Consider the following 19162-nt stretch of genomic DNA (forward strand, 5'->3'; position numbering starts at 1 on the left):
TCCAGATGAGGCCACACCAATGTCGAATAGAGGGGAACGATCACGTCCCTCGATCTGCTCGCTATGCCCCTACTTATACATCCCAAAATGCCATTGGCCTTCTTGGCAACAAGGGCACACTGCTGACTCATATCCAGCTTCTCGTCCACTGTCACCCCTAGGTCCTTTTCTGCAGAACTGCTGCCTAGCCATTCGGTCCCTAGTCTGTAGCTGTGCATTGGGTTCTTCCGTCCTAAGTGCAGGACCCTGCACTTATCCTTATTGAACCTCATCAGATTCCTTTTGGCCCAATCTTCCAATTGGTCTAGGTCCTTCTGTATCCTATCCCTCCCCTCCAGCGTATCTACCACTCCTCCCAGTTTAGTATCATCCGCAAATTTGCTGAGAGTGCAATCCACACCATCCTCCAGATCATTTATGAAGATATTGAATAAAACCGGCCCCAGGACCGACCCTTGGGGCACTCCACTTGATACCGGCTGCCAACTAGACATGGAGCCATTGATCACTACCCGTTGAGCCCGACAATTTAGCCAGCTTTCTACCCACCTTATAGTGCATTCATCCAGCCCATACTTCCTTAACTTGCTGACAAGAATACTATGGGAGACCGTGTCAAAAGCTTTGCTAAAGTCAAGAAACAATGCATAACCCTGCACCTTCCTAGTCTGCAGCCTTGGTTCAGTACTTGTGCAAATATCAGACCTTGCACCGATGTCACCTATGGGGCACCCCCTCACCCTGTAGCTGCTCCCCACCTCTGAACTGTGGGTATCGCCATACTGTGAGACATGATTTGCCTAGCAGGCACACAAGCACCATGCAACTGCACAGGGCAATCCTGTGCATGTGCCATGGAGAACAAACTTCTTCCTCAAGGCCATGGTTTCCTGTCCTCACCCCACTGAGGCTGGCCAGACTAAGGCTGTGTAACTGGGAATGGAGCCCCAAGTCACAGAACGGCATGGCGCAGGCAGGTCACCTTTGGTGATGTTGACCTCCCGGATGCTGTAGCCCTCACGCAGCCGGACAGAGACTATGCTCACGAGGTCTGCATGCACCTCCTTCTCAGTGTGCTTCTTCCTCCTCATGGCCAGAGCCGGGTTGCTACTCGCGGACACCAGGTGCTCGTTGAACAGTCTGTGCTGGGACACTGCAAACAACAACAGGCACATGGGTCACGCAGCTCCTCCACTACCCAGCCTGGAGCAGGAGCCCAAGGCACTTGGGGAGTGCAGCTGTGGGACCCCTCCCTCCCAGTGAGCAGTACTTCCCTCCAGGCTCGCTCAGGAAGGGGCAGGAGAGGCCTGCTGGTGCAGAGGAGCTATGTAACAGGGTGGGGCCCCAGCTTGAGCACATGATGTGACAGGCGTGATAATCAGGAGCAGCACAGCAGGGTTATGCATTTAACCAGACAGGAATGGCAAGGCCGCTGCACTAATCCAGCTGCAAGCTTCTCAGGCAGGGATCCATTTCCCCCGTCCCTAGGGAGTCTCATGCCTACCCCAGGTGCTGTATAATGATCAGTTAGCAGGGCCCTGACAGCCTTCGCTGCAAGGTTTAACAACTAACAGCTTTTAAACAGCATCAGATGCCCACAGCACCTCCCCCTGCTTCCTTCAGGCCACACCCCCTCTGAACCACCCCCACAGACAGCAGGTACTTTCCAAGAACTGCTGATGCTTCTGAGCCTTAAGGCCAATTTTCAGTAGACGCAAACTGTCATACCCCCCCCCCCCCGGGCATCCTCAGTGGCAGCACCCACATGCTGGCATTGTGGCCATTTCTCTGGGGACCATAATCTTGTAAGCCAAGTTCCCATGTGCAGACATGGTCTGGATGTGCTCTGCAGAGCGCAGCCAACCAGGTCAGCGTTCAGAGAGCCTCCATGTGCAAAGGGGCCAGTAAGCGTTTCCTCACCCTCACTGTACTCCCGTGGCAGCAGGGATTGTGCTCAGGCTTCCACACACAATCCCCTTTGGGCTCAGATCAAGTCTGGCTGGGTAAGCAAGCTGAGAGCAGGGGGCAGAAAGGCACGCTAGCACCCAACTCCCCAGCTAATGCTCCCTAAAGCACCATGCCCCAGGAAGGGAGCCACAGAGATTCCGCTCCAGCATCCAGTAGCGTTCAGAGCCTCGAGGCGGCCTAGAATTCTGCGGGCCTTGATCACATGCTCTGATCCACTGAGCAGCATGCTTGTTAAGCTGTCCTCCCCAGACCCGAGCTCTCAGGGCTGCTGGAGAAAAGAGGACCACTCCCTTGCCTAGTGTGCACTTCAGTAGGTAGGAGGGGCTGGAAAAAGGCTCTCCCCACTGCCTCCCTCACCCACTGCTATTGGCAACAACCAGGAAAGGGAAGGGGACATTGATGTATCCAGTCCCCACTGCACGAAGGAATTCCAGACCCCCCATCCGACAGAGCAGGACATACATGCTCTCCTCACCACAGTAATACTCTGGGTTCAGGGACTCCCCAGTGCGCAGGAAGGAGTACAGCAGGAAGGCCTTGTGATACACATTCAGGTCGAGGCTTAAGGGATCCAGCTCAGGGCAGGTGGACAGGTACGCACCAAAAGTTGCCATGGCAATAAATTTCATCAGTTCCACATTGGGGACGTGGCCGAAGCTGCAGTCATATGAGTAGACTCCGCCCACCTGAGAAGGAGCAGGAAAGAGATCCATGTGAGACAGAGCAAAGGAGGGGAGAGGAGAGAGACAAGCACAGGTAAGCTCCACTCCATCCTGCTCGGGGCGAGTGAGTATCAAACCCATTGACCCAAACAGGGAGAGCGCATACCAGCACACACAGCATGGTGCCTCCGCTGGGGGTCAGCGCCCCTGTCCTGGATTGGCATCCCCGTCCCCACTTCCCACCCCAGACTGGCATACCTACAGACATGGTGCAGCACCCCACCCCCACCCTCCACCTCAGACTGGCATACCAGCATACACGGTGCAGTCTGCAGTGCCCTCGCCGCCCCCACCCCAGGCATACCTGCACAAAGGAGCAGGCCACAGTGCTACTCCGCAGCTGGTTGAGCAGAGTCTCACACACAGCCACATCCGGGACGCTGGTCACACCATCTGTGATTATGATGATACCTGGGGGTAACAAGGCACCATTTCAGAGCACCATCCCCCATTTGTGATCAGACTCCCCACCCTATGCCCCCAGGGCACTCGCTGACTATTTGCATTACCACACCATAATGGGATCATGAAATGCTGCAACCCAGAGCTGCTGCCCTGAAGCCTGGTCCTTCCCCCATCTGAAGGGCCCAACATGACTCCTTGGGCATGCCCACCATGAGTCCAGGGCTAGAGGGATACAGACTTCCAGGCCAGGCTCCCTGAATCCCAGGAGGTGGAACTAACCTGCACTGGAGTTGGAAGGCAACAGCTGCAGTGCTAAGATCCCCTGTCGGATCATGCTGACGAGGCCAATGTCAGCAGTGACCATGGAGACACCGGGCTTCCTTCCAGAGGGTTCCTGTGTGGCACAAGAACTCTCCTGGCTGAGGAGTGACAAATCTACCTAGCAACAAGAAACCAACGAGACGCCATCAGCCACACTCTGACCCTGTTCCACTCACTCTTTTTGCAGGTCCCCTGGAGTCTAACAGCCCCATACATTACCCCAGCCCTAGTGTGATTTACCCGGTCCTGTGCTAACCTTTAATCTTCTAGCCCTTCTCAATCCCCTTAATGTGGCATTCCCCTGAGCTCTCACTTCTACTGGCCCCTGAGAATAAGGCTTCTACCTTACGGAGTTATATACCCAATATTCTGTCTGAGCAGAGCCTGGGCTTACTACATCTCCCCATGGGGTGAGTAGAGGAGGTGATGCTGGGGCCACTAGACTTCTGCAGTCAGCACTAGGAGATGTATGGCTACACGGCAATTAGACCTGACAGCTGACTTGGACTAGTGGGGCTCAGGCTGTGGGGCTGTTTCATTGCAGTGTACACTTCTGGGTTCGGGCTGCAGCCCAAATAGGGTCCCAGAGCTTGGACTGACAACCCAGCCTGGAAGTCTACACTGCAAGGAACAGTTGCACAGCCCAAACGCCAGTCAGCTGGCACAGGCCAGCCGCTGGTGTCAACTGCAATGTGGACAGACCCTAACTCCTTCAATCTAGTGCAAGCTGCAGCTGTGCAACATCTCTCACCGCGCAGACCGAGGTCTCTCTTGCCGGGCATCTAAGAAAGGTAGGTCTCTTTTGCCCTGTCTGGGGCACTGATCCTGGAGGCGCTCTGAGGACTCGGGTCGTAAACAAATGTGTACCTATGTGCTTAGATCTGTACAAGCAGAACAAGTCCTGTTACAAAGACTGATACAAATGCTGTCCAGTCTTTCCCGTCATTTGCCCAAAGGCTATTGTGGGTGAAAGAGGGTGTGTGGTCCTGGGGTACATAAATATTTGTCATGTAAAACCAAGAGCAGCCCTGGGCCCTTCTGGTCTGGGATGGCGTGGGACAGCTCTGCCAGCCTCATCCCATATAACTATTATTACCAGGTAAGGGTAAAAAACCTCCCCGGGCGCTATCAAAGGGCTTCTCTTGGCTGGGGAAAGATACATGATCAGCAAAAATTAAAATCCCTCAGTGCACATCAATACCCCTTTAATTCATTGAATCCAATACAGTCATCAGTGTTTGCTGGCAAGGACACAGTAAACTGAAAATCTAGGCAACTTCAAAAAATAAAAAAAATAAATTCCAATTCTAGCGTGTCCTCTGCTCCAGATCCTCCTGCCCAAGGCCACTGCCAGTTTCCGTGGTTTTACAACCAGTCAAATAAATCCAGCTGCTTAACTGTATAACCCCAAGCTAGGGTAAATATTTCCCACATGACACCTCCCAAATACCTCTTGGTCCTGCTTACCTACTTTGGAAACCCCTCAGTCCACTTATCTCTGCAGTCATGTGCTGTTCTCTCAGCCACTGAACAAGGCTGTTCCTCAAAAAGGACAGACTCCCAGCTGAGGCTTATACAGCATGCCCATCCTAGTACAAGCCAGCATCCTATGAGCCCCTCCCAGAGGGGCAGGGCAGGAAAGCAGCCCCAGAGAGCCTAGATCTCTCCTCCAGTCCATCCATCATCTCTGCCTGCCTCACCTGGGGCTTGAGTTCATACTGTTGTTGGAGCATCTCAGCCACTTTATTCTCAAAGGCACACAGCTGTGTGTAAATTTGCTGCAGGAAGGTCTCTCTCTTGGTCTCATCCAGCTGACAGCCTTGGAATAGCACCTGAGCCAGAGACACATGGGAAAGACATTACCTTAGGGTTTTAAACAGCTACCCATCACAGTGGTATCTGACCCACTGATCCAGACACACACATGCACTACCCTAAGGAAATGCAGGGGAAACACAAGAGATGGCAGGTAATTAACTCATGACAAGAAAGGCCTCACACCAGCCACCTCTGTGTAGCAATCCTGGGAGCCACCACAACATGCACCTGTCAACCTCATTTGGGGGCAAGAGGTTCCTGCTGCCCTAGGAGTCAGGCAGAGGGAAAGGCACTGAACAGGAGGAAGTAGGGCTCCTTGTCCAAGCTCCTAGATGCCTCTAACTTCAGCCTAACATTCCTCAAGGCGGCACATTTGTTCTACTCTAACTCACATGCAGCCTGATCCAACTACCTGTTGATAATTGGCAGGATAAAGCCTGAAGTAGCCTGAAGCAAAAGAAAAAAAAATTAGGGTAGAGACTAGGGAAAAAGCCTGAGCAACTGGACAGTGAAGTCCACTGGTCAGGGAGGTGGGAGCCCAATCACAGCAGATAATCCACACCAGGTCAAAGATGATGCTCTTACCATTTATATTACAGCAGTACCCACAGGCCCCAGCCAGGATGGGGGCTCCATCATGTTGAGTGCTGCACAGACCCAGAATAAGAGACAGTCCCTGCCCCAAAGAATTTGCAGGATGACAGGGAGGGGAACATGATGCAACACACATGCAGAGAGTTCAGGAGATGATCGGCACACAACTTGCTAGCTCCATTCTCCCCCCCGAGATGAGTAACAGATTGGGGGAGAGGGAAACAACTAGAATATGGACAATTTTATTTAGATGAGTTGCACATATATATACACCCTTCTCCTCCCCACCATATGCACAGGGATCCCCATCTGCCCCTCAGCCCAGGGCTAGTTTCTTGAAGGCCTCATGGGAGAAGTGGGTCTTGAGAAAGGATCTCAAGGAGGAGAGGATAGTGGCCTTGCAGATCAATTCAATGTCACTACAGCAGATGCACTAGAACAAAGCACACAGACGGTTATGGGAGAACTGGACAAGCAAGCAGTCCAGGATGACATCAGTGACAGAGGGCTAATGGGAAGGACAGAGGGAGGCATCCTCATTATGTTTATTACGGTCGTGCCTAGAGACTAACCAGGAGTGGGGCCCCGTTGTGCAAGTACTGTATAGACAGAGTAATAAGCAGTCCCTGCCCCAAGCAGCTTACATTCCAAACACACAGACAGAAGACAGAGGAAAGGGGTAGAACACATCAGCAGGATGAGCAGAGTGATGGTCTGCAAATGGCATGGTAGCACCATGATTTTTGAGGGTTAAGGTTTTGCTGGGAAGTGATGAGCTACATGGGTGCCTTCTGGCCCCACCAATCAGAATTCAGTTGTTTAAACGGGAACTGCCCTTGCATGTGTGGTTTACAAAGCACCTGAGCTGTGGTCCAATCTCACTAGGAAGCCACCCAAAAAAGTGAATTGAAGAGAGTTCAAGTCACATTGGGGCAAAAGATATCATAGATGTACTTCCCTTAATTAATGGCAGGCTGCGGCCCACAGATCCCCTTTTTTGCTTGGCATTGCCCACATATGCCAAATCTCAGCCTCCTGTCCACAGATACATAATGAAGCTGTGCCCACATGAGAGGAGTTGCTCCTTTATGGTCTAGCATTGCACCAGACTACAGGCTCTCATGAAGCAAGACTACATCATCATATAGCAGTGCTCAGACAACTCCCGTCTCCGCCTCCCTAGGATCTCACCAGCAACCAGGGCAACAAAAAGTGCTCTCACACAAAGATGGGGGGAGGGGAAGGAGGTAGAACGTTACCTGATGGGACTGCAGGCCAATGATGGAGGAATATGCTTGGATGGTGACAAAGATCTCTGGCTGGTAGGTAATTTCTGAACCAGGAATTCGGAAGGGTTTTAGCAATCCCACTAGGCATCGGGAAAGGGCATGAAACACCTCATCAAAAATGATCTCCCCTGTTGAGTCATCCTGCAGAAGTACAAACAGGAAATTTTAGCTGTTCCCCCTGATGTAATTGACAAGGGTCCCTAGCACATGGAGTTACACCATACAGCCTTCTAGAAATACTCTGCAGAGCCCCAGCACGGGGAGGCGAACACTCCTGGGCCAGCTCCTAGCAGGCAAAGCCCATGCACAGATAATCCCTGCAAAAGGGGCAGGATTTTCCTGTAGGGATTATCTGTGCATGAGTTTTGCCTGCTAGGAGCTGGCCCAGGAGTGGCAGCTGGCCAAGTGGCAGCTGCTGGCACACACTGCTTCTACTGGGAGCCAACCTCTCCTGGCACACAGAAGGGAGATGCATGCTGGGAGTAAGTGCACAGGAGGAAGCCCTTCCAGAACAGAGATGGCAGCAGGAGCTCCTTGTGGGCAGAGCCACGGGGTACACAGGAAGAGGCAGGGACGCATACACTTACCACAATGCCTGTGGACGGGCTCAGGTCGAGCTCAATCACAAATCGGTACTGTCGTGCCAGGAAGGTGACCTGTGTGGAGGGCACTAGGAGATAGGGCCTAGGCCGGACAGACTCATGTGGCTGCCACCCATTTGGCAGGATGCTGAGAACATCCAGTTCATTATCTGACTTCACCTACGGGAGAAAAGAAACAACAAGTGAGGGAAAGCCAGGCTTGCAGGGGAGCAAGAAAAAGAGGAGAAGAAAAAAAAAAGAATTGGGCTAAAGCCTTTCACAGGTTCCCAAGGAGCAGTAGTGGCCAAAAGTCCTACAGCTTCTCTCCTACTTGGCCAAACTGCCAATGCCAGAGGGCACTGATCAGCACACAGTGCCACCCTGCCTTCAAGCCTGGGCACATGTACTCACCAGCTCTGACTCAGGCACAGCCCAAATGACTTGATGCAGGTGATTGAGGAACCAGGCTAGGCGCACGTTGCGGGAGATTCGATAGTCTTTCTTCATCAGGAGGAAGACCTGCCCTGCGTCTTCCACCTGCAGCAAAGAGGAACAAGTCACCATATCACTAGGGAGGAGACGACCAGAGAACACACCAGCTAAGCTGCTTATTTTTCTCCATTAACTAAAACCCTTCTACAGCTAAAAGTGCATATTTCTCATCTCTGCAGATACATACTGCTTCTCCATCCTCACCCACCCACCATGCCTCATCCTGAGCCAAAGCTGTAGGGTCTGGGTCAGGGACTGTGCTTTGCTAGACGTCCGTGCAGCTCCTTGCACAACAGGCCAAGGCTTTGGCGCCACTGTAACCCTGAACAGCGACAGTCACTGCAGGGCACCGACACCGTTCACTAGGGAGCCTGCACAGTTCAGGCAGACGCTGCAGCCAGCACAGGCTGTCCCCGCCAAACCTGCAGCCAGACCCAGCGCCAACCCCTCCCCCTCCACAGCATCAGCTCAGACCTCAGGCCCCAGCCCACCTCCCCCTGACCAAGCTTCCCGCCCAGCCCAGGGCCAGGCCCGGCCCGGCCCCTTCCCCCAGCCCAGCGCCAGGCCCGGCCCGGCCCCTTCCCCTGCCCCCCGCCCAGCACCAGACCCGGCCCGGCCCCTTCCCCTGCTCCCCTCCCAGCACCAGACCCGGCCCAGCCCCAGCCCCTTCCCCCAGCCCAGCCCAGCGCCAGGCCCGGCCCGGCCCCTTCCCCTGCCCCCCGCCCAGCACCAGACCCGGCCCGGCCCCTTCCCCTGCTCCCCTCCCAGCACCAGACCCGGCCCAGCCCCAGCCCAGCCCCTTCCCCCAGCCCAGCCCAGCGCCAGGCCCGGCCCGGCCCCTTCCCCTGCCCCCCTCCCAGCGCCAGGCCCGGCCCGGCCCCTTCCCCTGCCCCCCGCCCAGCACCAGGCCCGGCCCGGCCCCTTCCCCTGCCCCCCTCCCAGCGCCAGGCCCGGCCCGGCCCCAGCCCCTTCCCCCAGCCCAGCGCCAGGCCCGGCCCGGCCCCTTCCCCTGCCCCCCTCCCAGCGCCAGGCCCGGCCCGGCCCCTTCCCTTGCCCCCCTCCCAGCACCAGACCCGGCCCAGCCCCCCCCATGGCCCGCAGGGGGCGGCGGGCGGGGAGCCGGGGCGGGTACCTCAGAGGCCCCTCGCTCGGCGGCCGCCATGTCCGCCCCGCCCGTGACCCCCCGTGACCCGGAAGCGGAAGGGAGCCGAGCCAGGCCCCCCGCGCGGAGCCGCCGGCGCCGCCATGCAGGTGCGCGGGGCGCTGGGGGCGGGTCTCAGGTGGGGGCTGGTGCCCGCCCCAGGCGGCCGCGGGGGGCGGGGAGTGGCTGGGGGGCCGTGTGAGACGGGGGGGCGGGGAGTGGCTGGGGGGCCGTGTGATGCGGGGGGGCGGGGCGTGGCTGGGGGGCCATGTGAGATGGGGGGGCGGGGAGTGGCTGGGGGGCTGTGTGAGACGGGGGGGCGGGGCGTGGCTGGGGGGCTGTGTGAGACGGGGGGGCGGGGAGTGGCTGGGGGGCTGTGTGAGACGGGGGGGCGGGGAGTGGCTGGGGGGCCGTGTGATGCGGGGGGGCGGGGCGTGGCTGGGGGGCCATGTGAGACAGGGGGCAGGGACTGGCTGGGGGGCCGTGTGAGATGGGGGTGGGGAGTGGCTGGGGGGCCGTGTGAGACGGGGGGGCGGGGAGTGGCTGGGGGGCTGTGTGAGACGGGGGGGCGGGGCGTGGCTGGGGGGCCGTGTGAGACGGGGGGGCGGGGACTGGCTGGGGGGCTGTGTGAGACGGGGGGGCGGGGACTGGCTGGGGGGCTGTGTGAGACAGGGGGGCGGGGCGTGGCTGGGGGGCCGTGTGATGCAGGGCGGGGACTGGCTGGGGGGCCGTGTGAGACGGGGGGGCGGGGACTGGCTGGGGGGCTGTGTGAGACAGGGGGGCGGGGAGTGGCTGGGGGGCCGTGTGATGCAGGGCGGGGACTGGCTGGGGGGCTGTGTGAGACAGGGGGGCGGGGAGTGGCTGGGGGGCCGTGTGATGCAGGGCGGGGACTGGCTGGGGGGCCGTGTGAGACGGGGGGGCGGGGACTGGCTGGGGGGCTGTGTGAGACAGGGGGGCGGGGAGTGGCTGGGGGGCCGTGTGATGCAGGGCGGGGACTGGCTGGGGGGCCGTGTGAGACGGGGGGGCGGGGACTGGCTGGGGGGCTGTGTGAGACAGGGGGGCGGGGACTGGCTGGGGGGCCGTGTGATGCAGGGCGGGGACTGGCTGGGGGGCCGTGTGATGCGGGGGCGGGGCGTGGCTGGGGCGCCGTGTGATGCAGGGCGGGGACTGGCTGGGGGGCCGTGTGAGACGGGGGGGCGGGGACTGGCTGGGGGGCCATGTGAGACAGGGGGCAGGGACTGGCTGGGGGGCTGTGTGAGACAGGGGGGCGGGGAGTGGCTGGGGGGCCATGTGAGACAGGGGGCAGGGACTGGCTGGGGGGCCGTGTGAGACGGGGGTGGGGAGTGGCTGGGGGGCTGTGTGATGCGGGGCAGGGGGGCATGTGATGCGAGGGCGGGGACTGGCTGGGGGGCCGTGTGAGACGGGGGGGCGGGGACTGGCTGGGGGGCCGTGTGAGACGGGGGGGCGGGGAGTGGCTGGGGGGCCGTGTGAGACGGGGGGGCGGGGAGTGGCTGGGGGGCTGTGTGAGACGGGGGGGCGGGGAGTGGCTGGGGGGCCGTGTGAGACGGGGGGGCGGGGAGTGGCTGGGGGGCTGTGTGAGACGGGGGTGAGCAGTGGCTGGGGGGCCGTGTGATGCAGGGCGGGGACTGGCTGGGGGGCTGTGTGAGACGGGGGGGCGGGGAGTGGCTGGGGGGCTGTGTGAGATGGGGGTGGGGTGTGGCTGGGGGTCTCTGTGAGATGGGGGTGGAGCGGGGGGCCGTGTGAGACGGGGGTGGGGAGTGGCTGGGGGGCCGTGTGAGACAGGGGGCGGGGCGTAGCTGGGGGTCTCTGTGGGGCGGGGACTGGCTGGGGGGCTGTGTGAGACGGGGGTGAGCAGTGGCTGGGGGGCCGTGTGATGCAGGGCGGGGACTGGCTGGGGGGCTGTGTGAGACGGGGGGGCGGGGAGTGGCTGGGGGGCTGTGTGAGATGGGGGTGGAGCGGGGGGCCGTGTGAGACGGGGGTGGGGAGTGGCTGGGGGTCTCTGTGAGATGGGGGTGGAGCGGGGGGCCGTGTGAGACGGGGGTGGGGAGTGGCTGGGGGGCCGTGTGAGACAGGGGGCGGGGCGTAGCTGGGGGTCTCTGTGGGGCGGGGACTGGCTGGGGGGCTGTGTGAGACGGGGGTGAGCAGTGGCTGGGGGGCCGTGTGATGCAGGGCGGGGACTGGCTGGGGGGCTGTGTGAGACGGGGGGGCGGGGAGTGGCTGGGGGGCCGTGTGAGACGGGGGTGGGGTGTGGCTGGGGGTCTCTGTGAGATGGGGGTGGAGCGGGGGGCCGTGTGAGACGGGGGTGGGGAGTGGCTGGGGGGCTGTGTGAGACAGGGGGCGGGGCGTAGCTGGGGGTCTCTGTGAGGCGGGGCGGGGACTGGCTGGGGGGCTGTGTGAGACGGGGGTGGGGAGTGGCTGGGGGGCCGTGTGATGCAGGGCGGGGACTGGCTGGGGGGCTGTGTGAGACGGGGGGGCGGGGAGTGGCTGGGGGGCCGTGTGAGACGGGGGTGGGGAGTGGCTGGGGGGCTGTGTGAGGCGAGGGCGGGGACTGGCTGGGGGGCCGTGTGAGACGGGGGGGCGGGGAGTGGCTGGGGGGCCATGTGAGACAGGGGGCAGGGACTGGCTGGGGGGCCGTGTGAGATGGGGGTGGGGAGTGGCTGGGTGGCCGTGTGATGCGGGGCAGGGGGGCATGTGATGCGAGGGCGGGGACTGGCTGGGGGGCCGTGTGATGCGAGGGCGGGGACTGGCTGGGGGGCCGTGTGATGCAGGGCGGGGACTGGCTGGGGGGCTGTGTGAGACGGGGGGCGGGGCGTAGCTGGGGGTCTCTGTGAGGCGGGGCGGGGACTGGCTGGGGGGCTGTGTGAGACGGGGGTGAGCAGTGGCTGGGGGGCCGTGTGATGCAGGGCGGGGACTGGCTGGGGGGCTGTGTGAGACGGGGGTGGGGAGTGGCTGGGGGGCTGTGTGAGACGGGGGGCGGGGCGTAGCTGGGGGTCTCTGTGATGCAGGGCGGGGACTGGCTGGGGGGCTGTGTGAGACGGGGGTGGGGAGTGGCTGGGGGGCTGTGTGATGCGAGGGGCGGGGACTGGCTGGGGGGCCGTGTGAGACGGGGGGGCGGGGAGTGGCTGGGGGGCCATGTGAGACAGGGGGCAGGGACTGGCTGGGGGGCCGTGTGAGATGGGGGTGGGGAGTGGCTGGGTGGCCGTGTGATGCGGGGCAGGGGGGCATGTGATGCGAGGGCGGGGACTGGCTGGGGGGCCGTGTGATGCAGGGCGGGGACTGGCTGGGGGGCTGTGTGAGACGGGGGGGCGGGGAGTGGCTGGGGGGCCGTGTGAGACAGGGGGCAGGGACTGGCTGGGGGGCCGTGTGAGATGGGGGTGGGGAGTGGCTGGGGGGCCGTGTGATGTGGGGCAGGGGGGCATGTGATGCGAGGGCGGGGAGTGGCTGGGGGGCTGTGTGAGACGGGGGTGGGGAGTGGCTGGGGGTCTCTGTGAGATGGGGGCGGAGCGGGGGGCCGTGTGAGACAGGGTGGGGAGTGTCTGGGGGGCTGTGTGATGCGGGGGCGTGGCGTGGCTGGGGGGCTGTGTGACACAGGGGCTGGGGAGTGGCTGGGGGTCTCAGATGCAGGGCAGGGGACCGTGTGAGATGGGGGGAGTGGCTGGGGGTCTCTGTGAGATGGGGGCGGGGGGCTGTGTGAGACGGGTGTGGGGAGTGGCTGGGGGGCTGCGATAGGAGCAGAGTGGTTACTTCACCTCCATCCAGCTTTGGGGCCCTCTGCCAGCAGCCCCTGCCCCATCTGGGGCCTGCAGCTCGAGAAGGGATCTGATAAATCCAGGAGGGTTTAGAGAAGAGCCATGAAGAAGATCAGCAAACATCCTTGCAGGGGTAGCAAACATAGTGTATGGACGGTGACTTAGCCTTGGGCCACTGTGCAAACCATAAAACTTCAAACTACATCCCACATTATAAAATATTGTAACTGCAGATTAAAAAGAACACACCCTGTTAATCTGCTTGCCTTTTCCTTATTTTAGTGCCTGACCATGCAAATAGGGCAACTGCTTTGAATCACACACACACATTGTCAGCTCCCAAAAAATATTCTGGTTTTTGAGAGGCCATAGAAAAAGGCCCCCAGGACAAAAACACAGAAAGCCATTTTGACCTAAAATGGCAGTATAAATGACAGCGTAATAAATCATGGCGTAGGTCTTCTGCATGTCCTAAACCGCATGGACAGAGACGATTATATTTTTCCGTTCTTTCGAAGTAAGCAATCTGCATGGATTAGAAACAGAGAACTGTAAAGGCACTCCTTAGTGTGTTGTTACAAAGGTTGTCTAAATACGTGGCATACCCATATGTCTTTTTAACAAGGGGAAACTAGGGTGACATATTTGAAATCAAAACAATGGCCGTATCCAGTTGATGCCTTGTAGTGATAGACTCGAGGGTCTATCTATATAGCCTAATAAAGAGAAGATTAAGGGGTGACTGGGTTACAGTCTATAAGTACCTATATGGAGAACAGATGTTTAATAATTGGCCGTTCGTCTAGCAGAGAAAGTTATATCATGATCCAATGTCTGGAAGATGAAGCTAGACAAATTCAGACTGGCTATAAGGTGTAAATTTTTAACAGTGAAAGTAACTAACCATTAGAACAACTTGTGAAGGGTTGTGGTGGATTTTCCATCGCTTCAGTTTTTACTTCAAGGTTGGATGTTTTTCTAGAAGGTATTCTCTAGACATTATTTTGGGGCAGTTCTCTGACCTGTGTTATGCACAAAGTCAGACTAGAAGATCACAATTATCCATTCTGGTCTTCGAATCTATGAAACTACTTTGAAGGCCCTTTGAAGGATGTGGATAAATTGGAGAGAGTCCAGCGAAGGGCAACAAAAATGATTAGGGGACTGGAACACATGACTTATGAGGAGAGGCTGAGGGAGCTGGGATTGTTTAGCCTGCAGAAGAGAAGAATGAGGGGGGATTTGATAGCTGCTTTCAACTACCTGAAAGGGGGTTCCAAAGAGGATGGCTCTAGACTGTTCTCAATGGTAGCAGATGACAGAACGAGGAGTAATGGTCTCAAGTTGCAGTGGGGGAGGTTTAGATTGGATATTAGGAAAAACTTTTTCACTAAGAGGGTGGTGAAACACTGGAATGCGTTACCTAGGGAGGTGGTAGAATCTCCTTCCTTAGAGGTTTTTAAGGTCAGGCTTGACAAAGCCCTGGCTGGGATGATTTAACTGGGAATTGGTCCTGCTTTGAGCAGGGGGTTGGACTAGATGACCTTCTGGGGTCCCTTCCAACCCTGATATTCTATGATTCTATGATTCTATCTCTGTATAACTACAGAGGTACCTGGAACTGGGGCTGTGCTGAAGAGTAGGCTGGGGCTTCCTGTGTCTCCCATTTTCACCATTTTCCAGTTTCCCCCAAATCAATAAGGTTCTGACCCTTAATGCCTGAATGTGGTGTTCAAGAGATATAATGTGACAGAGGGAGAAATACTATCGAGTTGAGTGTGAAACCTTCTTGAACATAGCCATTTAAAATACAGTCTTGTCATGTTGGCATGAACATTGAAGATCCCTGTCAAGGTCTTCACTGAAATGTCTGATCATTTAAAAAAGCAAAAACCTATCACAAAATATGGGATAGGTCAAACAGACTGCTTTATTTATTTATTATTCCGGGGGGGTGGGAGGCATAGCTCAGTGGTTTGAGCATTGGCCTGCTAAACCCAGGGTTGTGAGTTCAATCCTTGAGGGGGCCATTTAGGGATCTGGGGCAAAAATTGGGGATTGGTCCTGCTTTGAGCAGGGGGTTGGACTAGATGACCTCCTGAGGTCCCTTCCAACCCTGATATTCTATGATTACTGTACTGCCTAGGAGGTCTAGTTATGGGCCAGGACCCCACTGTGCAAGATGCTGTACTGACACAGAACAAAAAGACAATCCCTGCTGCAAATAGTTTACATTATAAATACAAGACAACAGACACGTGGGGGAGCACAATGAGACAGTGCAGATCGGTATGCTGGGCAATGGTCTCTGCGCGCCAACAGCATAAGTGTTGTCTAGTGTTTTGTAGGCCTTGTGGAAAAGGATAGTTTGAAAAAGGGTAATGAGTTTTACATATGTTTACAGGGAGCTTCTTCATAAGAACAGCCATACTAGGTTAGACCAAAGGTCCATCTAGCCCGGTATCTTGTCTTCCGACAGTGGCCAATGCCAGGTGCCCCAGAGGGAATGAACAGAACAAGGAATCATCAAGTGATCCATCCCGTTACCCATTCCCAACTTCTGGCAAACAGAAGCTAGGGACACCATCCCTGCCCATCCAGGCTAATAGCCATTGATGGACTTGTCCTCCATGAACTTATCTAGTGCTTTTTGAATCTGTTATAGTCTTGGCCTTCACAACATCCTCTGGCAAAGAGTTCCACAGATAGGCAAGGTACGGACAGACCACAAAGGGCCTTGAAAGTGAAGACAAGCAGCTTATGTTTGATGGAATAGAGAAGAGGGAGCCAGGAGAGAGATGCGAAGAGGGGGGTGATATGGTCAAACAACTGGCTACAAAAATGATCTCTGCAGCAGCATTTTGAATGAATGTGAGCAGGGCAAGATTGCATTTGTCACAGCCAGAGAGAAGGATGCTACAGTAATCGTGATGTGAAATGGTGATAGCCTGGATGAGAATTTTACTTGTGTGGAGGGGTACGACAGTCCATCTCTGACAGATGTTAAGCAAAAAGACTGCAAGATTTAGAAAGAACTTGGATGTAAGGACCTAGAGAGTGGTCCGAGTGGAAGATGAGACCCAGGTTTCCAGGCCCAAGTGGCAGGCAGGATGGTGGCGTTGTCCACAGGGTGGTCCATAGTGATCAAGAAGAGATGGGGGAGAAAGAGGAAGAGCTCTGTTTTAGCCATGTTGACCTTAAGCTGGCCGCTAAACATCCACAAGGAGATATGAGAGAGACAGATTTTCAGAAGGATAGAGCAGACAGGTAGATCTGTGAGTCATCTGCATAGAGATGGTGGTTGAATTTCAGTTTGCAGATGAGATTACCCAAAGATAAGGTGAGAAGAAAAGCAGATCCAAGACAGAGCCCTGTGAAAAATGGCAGAAGTTTGGAGAGCAGATGAGGTCACACTGAAGGTGTGATTAGAGACTTAGAAGGAGAACCAGAAGAGGGCCAAATCATGGAAACCAAGGGAGAACAAGATTTCAAGGAGAAGGGTATGGTTGACTGTGTCATAGGCAGTTGTCAGGTCAAGGAGGATGAGGATGGAGACTGATTCTGAGCTTTGACTAGGAAGAGATCGTTAGAGACTTGGTGAGAGTGATTTCAGTGGAGCGCAAGGGGTGGAAGCCAGATCGGAGAGGGTCTAAAATGGAATTGGAGGAGAAGAGCTCAGACAGTGACTGTAGACAGCATGTTCAATGAGCTAGGAGATGGGGAAGTAGTTGGAGAGGCAAGTGAGGTTATAGGTGGTTTGGTTTTTTTAAGATGGGAGAGACTAAAGCTTGCTTGTATTGTGAGAGAGGAAAGAGCCCGAGAATAATGAGAGGTTAAGGAGAAAAGTGAGGGTGGGGATCAGAGTGGGCAGTGAGGGAGATCAGGAGATTGGTTCACTGGAGCAAGTGGAGGGGTTCGAGGAAGAGAGCAGATGAGACACTTCTGTATGTGTGACAGTGCAGAAGGAGAGATGTTGGAGGGGGAGGGTGAAGGGAAAGGCAAGCCGTGGGGAGGGGAAATGTTACGTCGTATTTTGTCAACCAAATCGGTGAGATCCCGTGGCAGGAGAAGGGATATGTTTGGAGAGTTGGGCCACGTCTGCACTACGGACCTTCCAGCGGCACAGCTACACCGCTGCAGCTGTGCCAGTGTGAGAGCTCCTGTGCAGCCGCTCTACGCCGGCAGGAGACCGCTGGCAGAGTTGAGCCACCCCCCACAAGCAGTGGTAGCGATGTCAGCGGGAGAGTGTCTCCTGCCAACATAGTGCTGTCCACACTGGTGCTTTTGTCCGTAACACTTAGCTCAGTCAGGGGGGTGTTTTTTCATATCCCGACCCACAAAAGTTTTGTCAACAGAAGTGCTAGTGTAGACAAAGCCTGAGTCGGAGACGGTGAAAAGGCAGTTGGCATTGCAGCCATAGGAATCAGGGACATTGAAGAAGTAGTGTTGTTTAGCTAGGAAGCTGGCAGAACTGAAACGGGTGAGAACAGATTTGTAATGGAGGAAGTTAGCCTGCTCGTCCATAAGAGATGCTCTGCAGTGTGAGAGCGGACACAGAGGAAACAGGTGTTGGGGGTGAGCCAAGGCTGGGGATTGGCAAGGTGGACCTTGTGATGAGAGAGAGGGTCAAAAGAATCAAGGGTGGAGGTGAGAGAAGCGTGGAATGAATCAACAATCCTAGAAATGGGGGGAGAGGGTTGAGAGCAGAGAAGCGCTGATGGACTGGAGGCAAACAGAAAAGGCGAGTTCCAGGGCAGGGGCTGATTGGTGGTGCTGTAAGAGGGCAGGTGATGGTGAGAGAGAGGGAACACAGCAATTAGAGAGAGCAGTGCTTGGTGAAGTCCGAGTCAAGTGCAAGAGTTGAGCCAGGGCTGCAGGTCGAATGAAGGGTAAGAAAATGTGCAGCTGAGAGGTTGGATGGGTTATCAACGTGGACGTTGAAGTCATTGAGGATGAATGTGGGAGATTGCAAGGAGAGGAAGGAGAGCCAGTCGTCGAGATCTGAGAGGAAGGCTGATGGGGAGGAGCTAAGTGGATGGTAGATGAGAGCAACGTGGAGTGGGAGAGGAGAGAAGAGTCAGATACAGTACTGTTCGAGGTAGGGGAAGAGGGAGAGGGTGGAAGCTGTAGGAGCAGGAGGGGAGACATCCAACGCTTCCACTACGGTCTGTTCCAGGGTGGGAAATGTAAGAGAAGGAGGGGCCTCAGTAAGAGGGAAGCTGCAAAGGCTGGATGAGGCAAAGGGATCCCGGTCTTGGTGAGAACCAGGAGCTGGTAGGAGGGAGATATGAAGAGTCTGTGGATGGCTGTGATCTTTTTAGAAATGGCGTGGTGTTCCAAAGGGACACAGGGAAGGGCATGAGGGTGGAGGAGAATGGATGTCAGGTTGGGAATAGTGCAATGAGGGGGCAGAGATGATGGTGGGCATGTGTGTGGCAGGTGGAGCGGGTAGGGATGGAGGGAGGACCAGGGCTGGTGCAAATGTCAGCAGAGGTGAGGAGGAGGAGGTGGCAGAGAAGGATGTGGATGTGGGATCTGGATTTGTGGTGGTGGGAGGAGTGGTAGATTGGAATGGGAAGAGGAGTGAGTAGAGCTGGTTGGAACCGTACAGGGGTGATGGTAACCAGGATGGGGAGATGGACCCAGTGTGGGGAAGGGTTGAGGAATGGAGAAGGATGGTTGCTCTGAAACAGGAAGGGTGTGGTGAGAGCCATGGGTGGATGCCTGTAAAATGACTGTTTCATGATCTGCTTTCCCAATCAGCATTCCCTTCCCATTGTTTGGTTGCTCTCTCCCACCCTCCTTGGTGTATTATTATTCTCTTTGTGGTTTACACTGGTAAATTAGTGGGGCAGGGACCTAGTCCAACTGTGTTTCATAAAGAATTTTGTGCAACTCTGCTACTGTGTAAGTAACATAGTAGCCAAGATCCTAGAGTACTTTTCGTAAGAGTCCAGTGTTTGACCCAGCTTCCTAGGCTGCAGATACCCACCCATCTGTTAGGTGGCATGCTGTGCCCCAGTTGACTGCCACCCTCCATCCCAGAGGATGTCAGTGAGAT

The 19162-nt window shown here is 56.7% G+C and overlaps 2 protein-coding genes across 16 annotated transcripts in view; one reads left to right on the top strand and one right to left on the bottom strand.

Annotated features, from left to right (window-relative positions):
• Positions 1-9380, bottom strand: part of SZT2 (SZT2 subunit of KICSTOR complex) — a 72651-nt gene extending 63271 nt beyond the window's left edge. For 12 of the 14 annotated variants that reach the window (XM_073358012.1, XM_073358000.1, XM_073358005.1 and 9 more), the window contains exons 1-9: positions 9323-9380; positions 8110-8235; positions 7705-7878; positions 7088-7258; positions 5117-5248; positions 3375-3534; positions 2995-3101; positions 2444-2654; positions 983-1153 (exon numbers count right to left, since the gene is read on the bottom strand). In XM_073358012.1, coding sequence (XP_073214113.1) covers positions 983-1153; positions 2444-2654; positions 2995-3101; positions 3375-3534; positions 5117-5248; positions 7088-7258; positions 7705-7878; positions 8110-8235; positions 9323-9352 — 1282 coding nt within the window. In that variant the 5' untranslated portion in view covers positions 9353-9380. Of the gene's footprint in view, positions 1-982; positions 1154-2430; positions 2655-2994; positions 3102-3374; positions 3535-4883; positions 5011-5116; positions 5249-7087; positions 7259-7704; positions 7879-8109; positions 8236-9322 lie in introns of those variants that run through there. The other 2 variants (XM_073358009.1, XM_073358010.1) reach the window with 2 other exon arrangements.
• The window catches only part of MED8 (mediator complex subunit 8), a 34136-nt gene continuing 24294 nt past the window's right edge, over positions 9321-19162 (top strand). Inside the window, exon 1 of one of the 2 annotated variants that reach the window (XM_073358015.1) lies at positions 9321-9441. In XM_073358015.1, coding sequence (XP_073214116.1) covers positions 9436-9441 — 6 coding nt within the window. In that variant the 5' untranslated portion in view covers positions 9321-9435. The remainder of the gene's footprint in view (positions 9442-19162) is intronic. The other variant, XM_073358013.1, reaches the window with a different exon arrangement.

The sequence above is a fragment of the Lepidochelys kempii genome, chromosome 8 (assembly GCF_965140265.1).
Source record: "Lepidochelys kempii isolate rLepKem1 chromosome 8, rLepKem1.hap2, whole genome shotgun sequence".
In the NCBI taxonomy this organism is placed as follows: Eukaryota; Metazoa; Chordata; order Testudines; family Cheloniidae; genus Lepidochelys; species Lepidochelys kempii.